Raw genomic sequence first — 12011 nt, 5'->3', positions numbered from 1 at the left:
GTATTCAAACAGAGCCCGGTCTACAGAGAGTATTCAAACAGAGCCCGGTCTACAGAGAGTATTCAAACAGAGCCCGGTCTACAGAGAGTATTCAAACAGGGCCCGGTCTACAGAGTCCATTCAAACAGAGCCCGGTCTACAGAGAGTATTCAAACAGAGCCCGGTCTACAGAGAGTATTCAAACAGGGCCCGGTCTACAGAGAGTATTCAAACAGGGCCCGGTCTACAGAGAGTATTCAAACAGAGCCGGTCTACAGAGAGTATTCAAACAGAGCCCGGTCTACACCGTGTATTCTGACCGTTGGGACGGTGACGTACCTGACCGCGCAAGCGCGTAGACCTCTCGCGCCGACACCGCCACCGGCTCCGTCTCCGGGGCGACCACTGAGCCCGCGGGCAGCGTCTCGAGCAGGAAGTCCCTGGCCTCGCGCACCTCCTCCTCGCTCTCGCCGTCCAGCCTGACCTTGACCCGGAAGTAGTTGCTGGTCCAATCGGGGTAGGAGCCCAGGCTGACGTGGCGGCGGTGGCGGTTGGGCTCGGCTCCCGCGCCCGCGAACCGCCGTTGGGCCCGCTCGAGCGCCGGCGCGATGGCCGCCTCCTCGGCGTCGACCAGCAGCTCGGCGGCGGAGTAGCGCACCGCCGCGTTGCGGAAGAGGTAGGCCAGCGCCTCCAGCGCCCGCCGCAGCAGCGCCGGCACCCCCGGGAACAGGTAGACGTTGCGGACGCTGACCACCGGGTACGGGAGCCGCCCGCCGCCGCCGTCGCGGCCGTAGTGGAGCCGGGCCGAGGCGGGCACCCGCGCCAGCTTCATGGCGGCCTGCCCCTGCCCCTGCCCCTGCCCCTGCCCGGCCCAGCCGCCCACCAGCGCCGCCAGCTCCGGGTGGGTGAGCAGCCCCTCGCCGAAGGCCCGCGCCACCCCCGCGAAGGTCACGTCGTCGTGGGTCGGCCCCACCCCGCCCGCGGTCAGCACGTGGCCGTAGCGGCCGGAGAAGCCGGCCACCTCCTCCGCGATGGCGCCCACCTCGTCCCCCACCACCGACACCTTGGCCACCTGCACCCCCAGCGAGCGCAGGGTCCGGCACATGAAGAACGAGTTGGTGTCCTGGGTCTGGCCCTGAGGGGGGGAAACACACCGAAATTAACAACAACAACCACCGCCCTGCATTCCCCTAGCGCCTCTCACAGGCCAGTGGGGGGTTGTTACTGTGGGGAGGGGAGGGGAGGGGGTGGACAACACAAACAAAAATAAAAAAAAACACCACGTTTCCACATGAATGTCAACAATGTGCACCCTGCATTGCCCTAGCGCCCTCCATCCAGGATCCACTGAGGCCAGTGGGATGTTGCTGTCGGAGGGGAGGGGAGGAGAGGAGAGGAGAGTAGAGGAGAGGTAGAGTAGAGGAGGGTAGGGGGGAGGGGTAGGGGGGAGGGGTAGGGGGGAGGGGGAGGGGTAGGGGGGAGGGGAGGGGAGCGGTAGGGGGGAGGGGTAGGGGGGAGGGGTAGGGGGGAGGGGAGGGGAGCGGTAGGGGGGAGGGGAGGGGAGCGGTAGGGGGGAGGGGTAGGGGGGAGGGGAGGGGAGCGGTAGGGGGGAGGGGGAGGGGTAGGGGGGAGGGGGAGGGGTAGGGGGGAGGGGTAGGGGGGAGGGGAGGGGGAGGGGAGGGGTAGGGGGGAGGGGTAGGGGGGAGGGGAGGGGTAGGGGGGAGGGGAGGGGTAGGGGGGAGGGGAGGGGTAGGGGGGAGGGGTGGAGGGGAGGGGTAGGGGGGAGGGGAGGGGTAGGGGGGAGGGGAGGGGTAGGGGGGAGGGGTGGGGGAGGGGTAGGGGGGAGGGGTGGGGTAGGGGGGGGAGGGGTGGGGTAGGGGGGGGAGGGGTGGGGTAGGAGGGGAGGGGTGGGGTAGGAGGGGAGGGGTGGGGTAGGGGGGTAGGGGGGGGGAGGGGTGGGGTAGGAGGGGAGGGGTGGGGGTAGGGGGGGAGGGGTGGGGTAGGGGGGGAGGGGAGGGGTGGGGTAGGGGAGGGGTGGGGTAGGAGGGGAGGGGTGGGGTAGGGGGGTAGGGGGGGGAGGGGTGGGGTAGGAGGGGAGGGGTGGGGTAGGGGGGGAGGGGTGGGGTAGGGGGGGAGGGGAGGGGGTGGGGGTAGGGGAGGGGTGGGGTAGGGGGGGAGGGGTGGGGTAGGGGGGGAGGGGTGGGGTGGGAGGGGTGGGGTAGGGGGGGAGGGGAGGGGTGGGGTAGGAGGGGAGGGGTGGGGTAGGGGGGGAGGGGTGGGGTAGGAGGGGTGGGGTAGGGGGGGAGGGGTGGGGTAGGAGGGGAGGGGTGGGGTAGGAGGGGAGGGGTGGGGTAGGGGGGGAGGGGAGGGGTGGGGGGGGAGGGGAGGGGTAGGGGGGGAGGGGAGGGGTAGGAGGGGAGGGAGGGGTGGGGTAGGAGGGGAGGGAGGGGTGGGGTAGGAGGGGAGGGGTAGGGAGGAGGGGAGGGAGGGAGGGGGGGAGGGGTAGGGAGGAGGGGAGGGAGGGAGGGGGAGAGGGGTAGGGGAGGGGGGGGGGAGGGGTAGGGGAGGGGGGGGGGGAGGGGGGGGGGGGAGGGTAGGGAGGGGAGGGGTGGGGGGGGGGAGGGTAGTGGGGGGAGGGGAGGAGGGCGCACAACACAAACAAAAATAAAAAAAACACCACGTTTCCACATGAATGTCAATAATAAACCTCCTGCATTGCCCTAGCGCCCTCCCAGGCCAGTGGGGATGTTGCTTGGTGGGGGGGGGGGGGGGGGGGGGGGGGGGGGGGGGGGGGGGGGGGGGGGGGGGGGGGGGGGGGGGGGGGGGCATGAATGTCAATAATAAACCTCCTGCATTGCCCTAGCGCCCTCCCAGGCCAGTGGGGATGTTGCTTTGTTGGGGGTAAAGAACACAAACAAAAATAAAAAAAACACCTTTCCACATTAATGTCAACAATGAACGTCCTGCATTGCCCTAGTGCCCTCCCGGGCCAGTGGGGGAGGGGGTGGACAACAGAAACAAAAATTTTAAAAAACACGTTTCCACATGAATGTCAACAATGTACACCCTGCATTGCCCTAGCGCCCTCCATCCAGGATCCACTGAGGCCAGTGGGATGTTCCTGTGTTGGGGGTAAAGAACACAAACAAAAATAAAAAAAACACCGTTCCACATTAATGTCAACAATGAACGTCCTGCATTGCCCTAGTGCCCTCCCCGGCCAATGGGGATTTTGCTTTGTTGGGGGTAAAGAACACAAACAAAAATAAAAAACACATTTCCACATGAATGTCAACAATGTACACCCTGCATTGCCCTAGCGCCTTCTGTTCAGGATCCATCAAGGCCGGTGGAGACGTTGCTTTCTAAGGGGTCGGAGGTAGAGAACTCGACAAGAAAAACCAACAGGTTTCCACACGAAGGTCAACAACCAACGCTCTGCATTGAACTGGTGCCCCAGTTCAGAGGAATCCATCTTGGCCAGGGGTGGAGGGGGCATTTGTTTTGAAAGGGTTCGTTGTCTGGAGGTGGGGGGGGGAGGCAGAGTAAAGTCCAAAGGTAGTGACTGGATTTCACACGAAAATATACAACGATGATCCTGTATTGTCATAGCGCCCTCCTCCTGGTTTGGAGGAATCGAAGAAGGCCGAATGGTTTTGGGGAGGCGGTGTGTGAGGGATTGTGTGGGGGGCTTGGGGAATTTGTGTTGAAAAGGTTCAGGGGAGTACAGAACAACTAAAAAAAACTGTTTCACATGAAGATCAACAACAACAACCGCCCTGCATTGGTGTAGCACCCTCCTTCTGTCTCAGAGGAATCGATCGAGACTGAGTTGGGGGGAAGCAGAGTGGATGTTATTCTGTAAGGGTTCTGGGGGGGGGTGGGAGAGGGAGAAATAAAAAAAAATAAACACCGAGTCTCACACAAAAGAACAACAACAACTGTCCTGCATTGGTGTAGTGTCCAGTCCCTGAGGAATCGCTCTTTCGAGGCGGAGGATGTTGTTGTGTGGTTTTTGTGCAGGATAGGAGGGGGTCGGGGTTGGAGAACGAACAATAGATTTGACGCCTAAATCAACAACGACCATCCTGCATTGCCGTAGCGCCCTCCACCCCGGAATTGAGTGAGGCTGGTTCGGGGGGAGTGGAGTGGACGTTGTCGGTGAGTTCTGTTGGTGGTGGGCGGTGGAAAAGGGTGGGGAATCAATCCAAAGACGAAGGGAGTGTGCACTCGAGACCTGGGCGGGGGGGAGGGGGGAGACACTCAGATATTGAGAGCGCCCTCTCCCCATTTGACCTCCCGTGGATTCAGATTCCCACCAGCCAGCCAGCCAGTCCAACTGGGATATTGATGCCAGCCCCCGTGAAACAAAATAAAAATGTAAACATCTCAAACAGGAGCAGGGGGAGGACTCTTGGCCCCTCTTGCCTGCTGGCCCATTCAGCAGCTGATCGTTCAGCTCAATTCCTGTTGCCATGCTCTAATCCCTTTAGAGCTGGATCCAGCTCCTCCAAAACATTCCAGCCCCGATCACTTCCTGGGGCAGGGAGTCCCACGGGGCTCCCCCCACTCGGGGAGGGGGGGGAGACATTCCTCCCCATCTCAGTCCCACCACGTCCCCTTTCGACTGTGACTCTAGTTCCGGTCATCTAGAACCTCCGTTCTCTGTTAGAATTCTGTGAGATTCCCTGCTCATTCTGCTAAACTCCCAGAGAATATAATCCCAGCCTATCCGGTCTCTCCCTCTGTACTTCACTCCTCCTGTCCTGGGAATGGGGAGTGACTGGGAAAGCCAGCTTCCTCTGGAGGGTGACGGGAATGTGGGAATAGTTACCTGGGGGAATGCAGCAGGCTAACTGGCCATCTGACAGAGTGGAATGGGAGTTATCGTTGGTCGCCATGCTGTGGAGGGGCTGAAAGGCCTCCCTAGCTCCCTGCTGGTTCCCAGACAAGCATTACATCAGAGACGGGAGGGAGTGTGAGAGAGAGAGAGAAACATGGGGGGGGGGGGAAATGGAGAATCGGGAAGGAAATAGAGGGAGAGAGAGACGATGGGGTGTGAGAGAGGGGAGAACGCGAGAGACATGGGAGGTGAGAGAGAGACAGGGGGAGGGGAGAGAGAGATGGAGGGTATAGAGAGAGAGAGAGACAAGAGGGAGTGTGTTTGACAGGAAGGAGAGAGAAAGTGACAGGATGGAGAGTGAGTGAGTGACAGGAGGTGAAGTGAGAGAGAGATGGGAGGGGGACAGAGAGAGAGAGATGGGGGAGAGAGAGTGAGAATGACAGGAATGGGGGGGGGGAGAGAGAGAGACGGGAGGGAGTGTGTGTGTGTGACGGGAAGGAGAGAGAAAGTGACGGGAGGAAGAAAGAGAGAGAGAGATGGGAGGGGGAGAAAGACGGGAGTCGGGGAGAGAGATGGGAGGGAGAATGTGAGAGTGTGTGTGACAGGAGGAGAGAAAGAGAAGGGAGGTGAAGTGAGAGAGAGAGAGAAGGGAGGTGAAATTAGAGAGACGGGAGGGGGGGGGAGAGAGAGAGAAGGGAGGTGAAGTGAGAGAGATGGGAGGGGGACAGAGAGAGAGAGAGATGGGGGAAGAGAGTGAGAATGACAGGAACGGGGAGGGGGAGGAGAGAGAGAGAGACGGGAGGGAGTGTGTGTGTGACGGAGAGAGAAAGTAACGGGAGGAAGAAAGAGAGAGATGGGAGGGAGAATGTGAGAGTGTGTGTGACAGGAGGAGAGAAAGAGAAGGGAGGTGAAGTGAGAGAGAGAGAGAAGGGAGGTGAAATTAGAGAGACGGGAGGGGGAGAGAGAGAAGGGAGGTGAAGTGAGAGAGAGATGGGGGAGAGAGTGAGAATGACAGGAACGGGGAGGGGGAGGAGAGAGAGAGACGGGAGGGAGTGTGTGTGTGACGGGAAGGAGAGAGAAAGTAACGGGAGGAAGAAAGAGAGAGATGGGAGGGGGAGAAAGAGAGACGGGAGTTGGGGAGAGAGATGGAGGGGTACAAAGAGAGATGGGAGGGAGAATGTGAGAGTGTGTGTGACAGGAGGAGAGAAAGAGAAGGGAGTTGAAATTAGAGAGAAGGGAGGGGGACAGAAAGAGACAGGAGTGGGAGACAGAGAGAGAGAATGATGGGAGGGAGAGAGAGATGGAAGGGATAAAGAGACAGATGGGAGGGAGGGAGAAAGAGACAGGAGCAGAGGGGAGGGAGTGTGTGTGTGACGGGAAGGAGAGAGACAGTTCCGGGGGGGAGAAAGAGACAGACGGGAAAGAGGGGGAGAGAGAGACAGGCGGGAGTGAGAGTGAATGATGGGAGAAGGACACAGTGATGGGGGAGGGAGGGGGGGAGGAGAGACGGGAGATAAGGAGACAGGAGCATGAGACAGGGAGGAGGGAGATAGTGAAAGACACAGAGAGAGAGAGAGACAAGGCAAAAGCTAAAGTGCAGGAGACAGCAGAGACAGGGTGGGAGGGCTGTTGGAAGAGAGAGACAGACAGACAGACACAGAGAGTGAGTGACGTTTGGGGAGCGGTGCAGTTCCCGAACCCAGGCAGTCAGTTCAGGAGGTGCCTATACCTTTAGGATCTCATCACCGATGATGATAATGCCAGCGGTGACAATAGGATTGGTCTGTTCCTCACAGGAGTTGCTGTCTGTCCTCACAGTGTCCATGGGCAGCAGTTGGCAGCTCAGTCTCTTCACACGGAAAGCAGACCCGAGAATCCTTGGGGAACAATACATCGGACCACACAGCAGCTTCCTGAAGCCAATCACTGGGATCAAACTCCACCAGTCAGTACACAAACTCAAAACACAGATACAGCCTTCTTTTCAGTGTATTCGTCATACAGAGGCACACTGCACTGGCCTTCCAGCACTGTCCGCTCCCTCAGAACTGACCCTCCAACAGCGCCCACTCCCTCAGCACTGACCCTCCCACAGCGCCCACTCCCTCAGCACTGACCCTCCCACAGCGCCCGCTCCCTCAGCACTGACCCTCTGACAGCGCCCACTCCCTCAGCACTGACCCTCCGACAGCGCCCACTCCCTCAGCACTGACCCTCCGATAGCGCCCACTCCCTCAGCACTGACCCTCCGACAGCGCCCACTCCCTCAGCACTGACCCTCCGATAGCGCCCACTCCCTCAGCACTGACCCTCCGACAGCGCCCACTCCCTCAGCACTGACCCTCCGACATGGCCACTCCCTCAGCACTGACCCTCCAACAGTGCCCACTCCCTCAGCACTGACCCTCCCACAGCGCCCGCTCCCTCAGCACTGACCCTCCCACAGCGCCCGCTCCCTCAGCACTGACCCTCCCACAGCGCCCGCTCCCTCAGCACTGACCCTCTGACAGCGCCCACTCCCTCAGCGCTGACCCTCTGACAGCGCCCGCTCCCTCAGCGCTGACCCTCTGACATCGCCCACTCCCATAGCGCTGACCCTCTGACAGCGTCCGCTCCCTCAGCACTGACCCTCCAACAGCGTCCACTCCCTCAGCACTGACCCTCCAACAGCGTCCGCTCCCTCAGCACTATTTGGAAGCACTAGCTCCTTATAAACCTGTTGATACTATAATCTCCCTGACTTATCACCTCCATCCCCACCCCCATCCACCCATTGTACTCTTTGCTACCTTCCCCCACCCTCCTCCCTGACCTATCACCTCCCCCACTCACCTATTGTACTCTATGCTACTTTCTCCCCACCCCCACCCTCCTCTCATTTATCTCTCCACCCTGCAGGCACTCTGCCGCTATTCCTGATGAAGGGCTTTTGCCTGAAACGTCAATTTTCCTGCTCCTCAGATGCTGCCTGACATCCTGTGCTTTTCCAGCACCCACTCTAATCCAGAATCTGATTCCCAGCATCTGCAGTCATTGTTTTTACCTCACGTCCAAGTCCATGTTTCCCATTCCAGAGCCCCACCAGAGGAAATTAAAACCACTCTCCGGAAAATTGAGCCATAGATTTTTTTTTAAAAACGCATGGAAAGAGGCCATTTGGCCCATCAAGTCTGTAATGGTCATTCAACAGCCTTCTTTGCTCATCCCACGTTCCACCGGACCCTTGCATGCTTCCCTCAAATTAAAACTAACTCTGCAGCGTTCCTACCTCTCACACAGTCAGTTCCAGATACCCACCAGCTTCTGGGTGGATCCTTTTCTTCCCTGACCTCGAATAGCCCCTCTGTACCCTACCTTCACCCTGCTAACTGACCCCTCTAAAAAGAGGGGGGTTGGGGGGAGATTTCTCCGTGTCTGCTTTCTCTCTCCATGGCTGCTGCCAGACCTGCTGAGCTTCTCCAGCGGTCTTCTTCTGTCTTGACTCGAGAGTGTGTGGAGAGATGTTTGGGGGCTGGTAGTGAGCTGCCTTCTTCAACCTCTGCACTCCCCCTTGGCCCACAGGGCCCCTGTTAGAGGGGGGGTAGTCCCAGGATTCTGATCCCGAAGGAACGGCCGAGATATTTCGGGACGGTGTGTGAGGAGGGTCTCGGAGGGGCTAGTGTTCCCCGTGTTTCTGCTGCCTGCCCACTCCAGGGGGTTAGTGGTGACGGGGTTTGGGGAAGGTGCTGTCTCAGGAGCCTCACTGCAGTGGGTCTTGTAGACGGTACACCCTGCTGCGACTGAGCGCTGGTGGGGTGTTTGTGGGTATGGTGCAAATTGAGCGGGGGAACTGCTTTGTCCCAAGACGGTGTCAAGCTTCTCGAGCGTTCTTGGAACTGTCCCCCCCATCCAGGGGCAAGTGGGGAGTATTCCCCCACCCTCCTGACCTGTGCCTCATCGATGGTGGGACAGGTTTTGGGGGGAGACAGGAGGAGAGTTACTTGCTGCAGGATTTCCACCCTCTGACCTGGTTGGATCCAGTTCAGTCTCTGGTCAATGGTAACCCCCGGGATGTTGATAGTGGGGGGATTCAGTGATGGTAACACCATTGAACATCAAGGGAGGCAATAGTTAAATTGTCTCCTATTGGAGATGGTCATAGCCCGGCATTTGTGTGGCACCGATGTTACTTGTTGCTTGTCGGTCCAAGCCTGGATTTTGTCCAGATCTCGTTGCGTTTGAACACGGACTCCTTTAGTGTCTGAGGAGTGACGACTGGAGCTGAACACTGTGTAACCATTGGCGAACATCCCTGTATCTTACCTGGGGACAGAGGGAAGCTAATCTTTGTTTCAGATGCCCAGCACGCACAGTATTTTATCTTTCTCAGTCTCTCGGGGGTCCAGACAACGTCCTGGTGAATCTCATCCGCACCCTCTCTCGTGCTGTCTCAGCCTTTCTCCACCAAAAGAACTGCGGGCGCTGGTGATCTGAAACAGGCAAGGAGAGAACTTGGAGAATCTGAGCAGGTCTGGCAGCATCTGTGAAGCGAGAAGTAGCATCGAGAGCAAGTTCTGAGTCCCTGACTAACGACACGGTCCATCGGCCAGAGGGAATGAGGGCGTTGCTGGCTGGGTCAGTGTTTACGCCTCTGTCCCTAATTACCCAGAGGATAGTTAAGAGTCAACCCTATCGCTGTGGGTCTGGAGTCACATGTAGGCACAGACTGGGTAAGGACAGCAGATTTCCTTCCCTGAACATTAGTGAACCAGATGGATTTTTCCAACAATGGATTCACGGTCATCGTTAGACACGTCATTCTTGGATTGGAGCCTGGGTCCCCCAGAGCATCTCCCTGTGTCTATGTGGGTTTCCTCTGGTGCTCCAGTTTCCCCCCACAATCCAAAGACGTGCAGGTTAGGGGGGATTGGCCATGCTAAATTGTCCCGTAGTGCCCAGGGATGGGCAGGTTAGGGGGGATTGGCCATGCTAAATTGTCTCGTAGTGCCCAGGGATGGGCAGGTTAGGGGGGATTGGCCATACTAAACTGTCCTTTAATGTCAAGGGATGTGCAGTCTAGCTGGGCTAGCCATGGGGAATACAGGTCTACAGGGATAGGCTGGGGGAGTGGGTCTGGGTGTGATGCTCTTCGGAGAGTTGGTATGGAACCAATGGGCAGAATGGCCTGCTCCCACACTCTAGGGATTCTACGGTTCGACATTACCAGGGTCTCTGGACTTGCAGTCCAGTCAAATCACCACTCGGCCATCGCCTCCCTTTCTGAAGGTCCTATCGTAACCCCACCTCATAGAAACCCTGCAGTGCGGAGAGAGGCCATTCAGCCCAGCGGGGCAGCAGTGACCCTTCGAAGAGAATCCCACACAGACCCAGCACCCAACCCTATCCCCTTAACCCCGCGTTTCCTATGGGCAATCCAACTCGACCTGCACATCTTTGGACTGCGATGGGTGGGAGGGGCCTGGAACGCTCAGACGAAACCCATACAGACATGGTGGGGGTAGGGAATGGGGTGGGAAAATGGGGAGGAGAGAGTCGGGATGTGCAAACTCCACACAGTCACTCCCAGGGTGAAATCGAACCCGGGTCACTAGAACGGTCCCAGGAATGAAAGGTTTAACTTATGAGGAATGCTTGAGGACTCTGGGTCTGCACTCAGTGGAAGTTTAGAAGGATGATGGTGGATTGAATTGAATACTGAATACTGAACAGCCTGGACAGAGTGGATGTTAGTAGCTGTTTCCATTGGTAGGAGAGACTAGGACCTGAGGGCACAGCCTTCGAATAAATGGAATACCTTTTAGAATGGAGATAGGAGAAACCCCATCAGCCAGAGAGTGGGGGATCGATGGAATTCACTGCCACAGAAGGCTATGGGGGTCAGATCAGCGGGTATATTTTAAGAGATAAGGAGAGAGATTGGTTCTTGATTGCCAAAGGGATCAAGGGTTACAGGGAGAAAGTGGGGGAATGGGGTTGAGAAACTTATCGGCCATGATCAAATGGCGGAGCGGACTCAATGGGCTGAATGGCCTAATTTCTGCCCCTTTGCCTTTCGGGCCCTGGCGCCGTGAGGGTACGGAGCTAACCCCTGAGCTGCCCACCCCGTCTCTGTCCCCATCCCCATATTTTTCAGGGTTAAACCCCAATTTGCTCAGCTTGTAGGTGCAGAGAGAGGCCATTCAGCCCATCAAGTCTGCACTGCCTTTCCATGAGACTGTTGGCTGTGCCAATTGGGAATGGGTTGGAAAAAAAAGTCAGGAAGGTTGGGGGGGGGGGGGGGGTCACTGAATGCGTTTAGAGACCCCCTGGCCTTGAGGGGGCATCTAAAAGGGGGAAATGAAATGGGGTTAATGAAGGTGAAAGGTTTCAAGGCTACCCCATGGACTTAGATCAACACTTACCCTGCGCCCTCAACCGAACATGCTCATCTTGTAGCCCCGCCTCCGAACCTGCTGTCACCCCCCCTTCCAGAGAACACTCTTCCCATTGGCCCTGGCTACGTCAATCAAACCATCGGCGCACAGCTATTGGTTCAACGTGGATTTCCCCGCCCGCAACTCGGCCGTCCGCCCCCCGAGTCGGTCGTGACCCCTGGAGGCAAAACTTTCCATTGGGTCTGGTCATGTCGATCATTGGTTCTGCACATGTGTATTGGTGCATGCCATGTCAATCCGGCAGCAGCGCAAGCCTATTGGCCAGACGTGCTCGCCCCGCCTTCCACCATCCGGTCCGCCCCGTACCGTTTCCGAAAGCAGCCGTCACCCGCAATATCGACAGTTCTGGTTGGTCCTGGCTATGTCGATCAACGCTTCTTCGCGTCTCTATTGCTGCAAGCTATGTCCATCAACACCGACTCGCACGCCCATTGGCCGAGGTGATCACCTCGTCTCTTCTTCGCCGGTTCGCCTCACAATGTGGTCCAAACGTGCCTTCACCATCAAAAGTGACGCTTGATTGTCCCCCGCCTTGTTCAATACCGCATTGGCGCACCGTATGCCGATCACCGTGCTCCTGCGCGCCCATTGGCTCACCGTATGCCGATCACCGTCCTCCCGCGCGTCCATTGGTCCGCAGTGACCACTACAATCCAATCGCCTCCTACCCCGCCCCGCCCCTTCGCGCGAAGTCGGTTCACCTCCCTTGAATCCGGACTCCGCCCCCTCCACCATCCGGTCCGTCCTCATGCTCG

The 12011-nt window shown here is 58.4% G+C and overlaps 1 protein-coding gene across 1 annotated transcript; it reads right to left on the bottom strand.

Moving 5' to 3' along the window:
• Positions 1-280: 280 nt before the first annotated feature.
• Positions 281-11783, bottom strand: flad1 (flavin adenine dinucleotide synthetase 1). The gene is made up of 4 exons (XM_072554419.1): positions 11563-11783; positions 9125-9291; positions 6552-6748; positions 281-1114 (listed from the first exon to the last, which is right to left on the bottom strand). The coding sequence occupies exons 3-4, from the start codon at positions 6714-6716 to the stop codon at positions 281-283; spliced, it is 999 nt and encodes a 332-aa protein (XP_072410520.1). The 5' UTR covers positions 6717-6748; positions 9125-9291; positions 11563-11783.
• Positions 11784-12011: the final 228 nt, after the last annotated feature.

This window comes from Chiloscyllium punctatum, chromosome 36 (genome assembly GCF_047496795.1).
Source record: "Chiloscyllium punctatum isolate Juve2018m chromosome 36, sChiPun1.3, whole genome shotgun sequence".
Lineage (NCBI taxonomy): Eukaryota > Metazoa > Chordata > Chondrichthyes > Orectolobiformes > Hemiscylliidae > Chiloscyllium > Chiloscyllium punctatum.
Note: the sequence above shows the minus strand (reverse complement) of the source record. Positions and strands in the feature narration are given on the sequence as shown.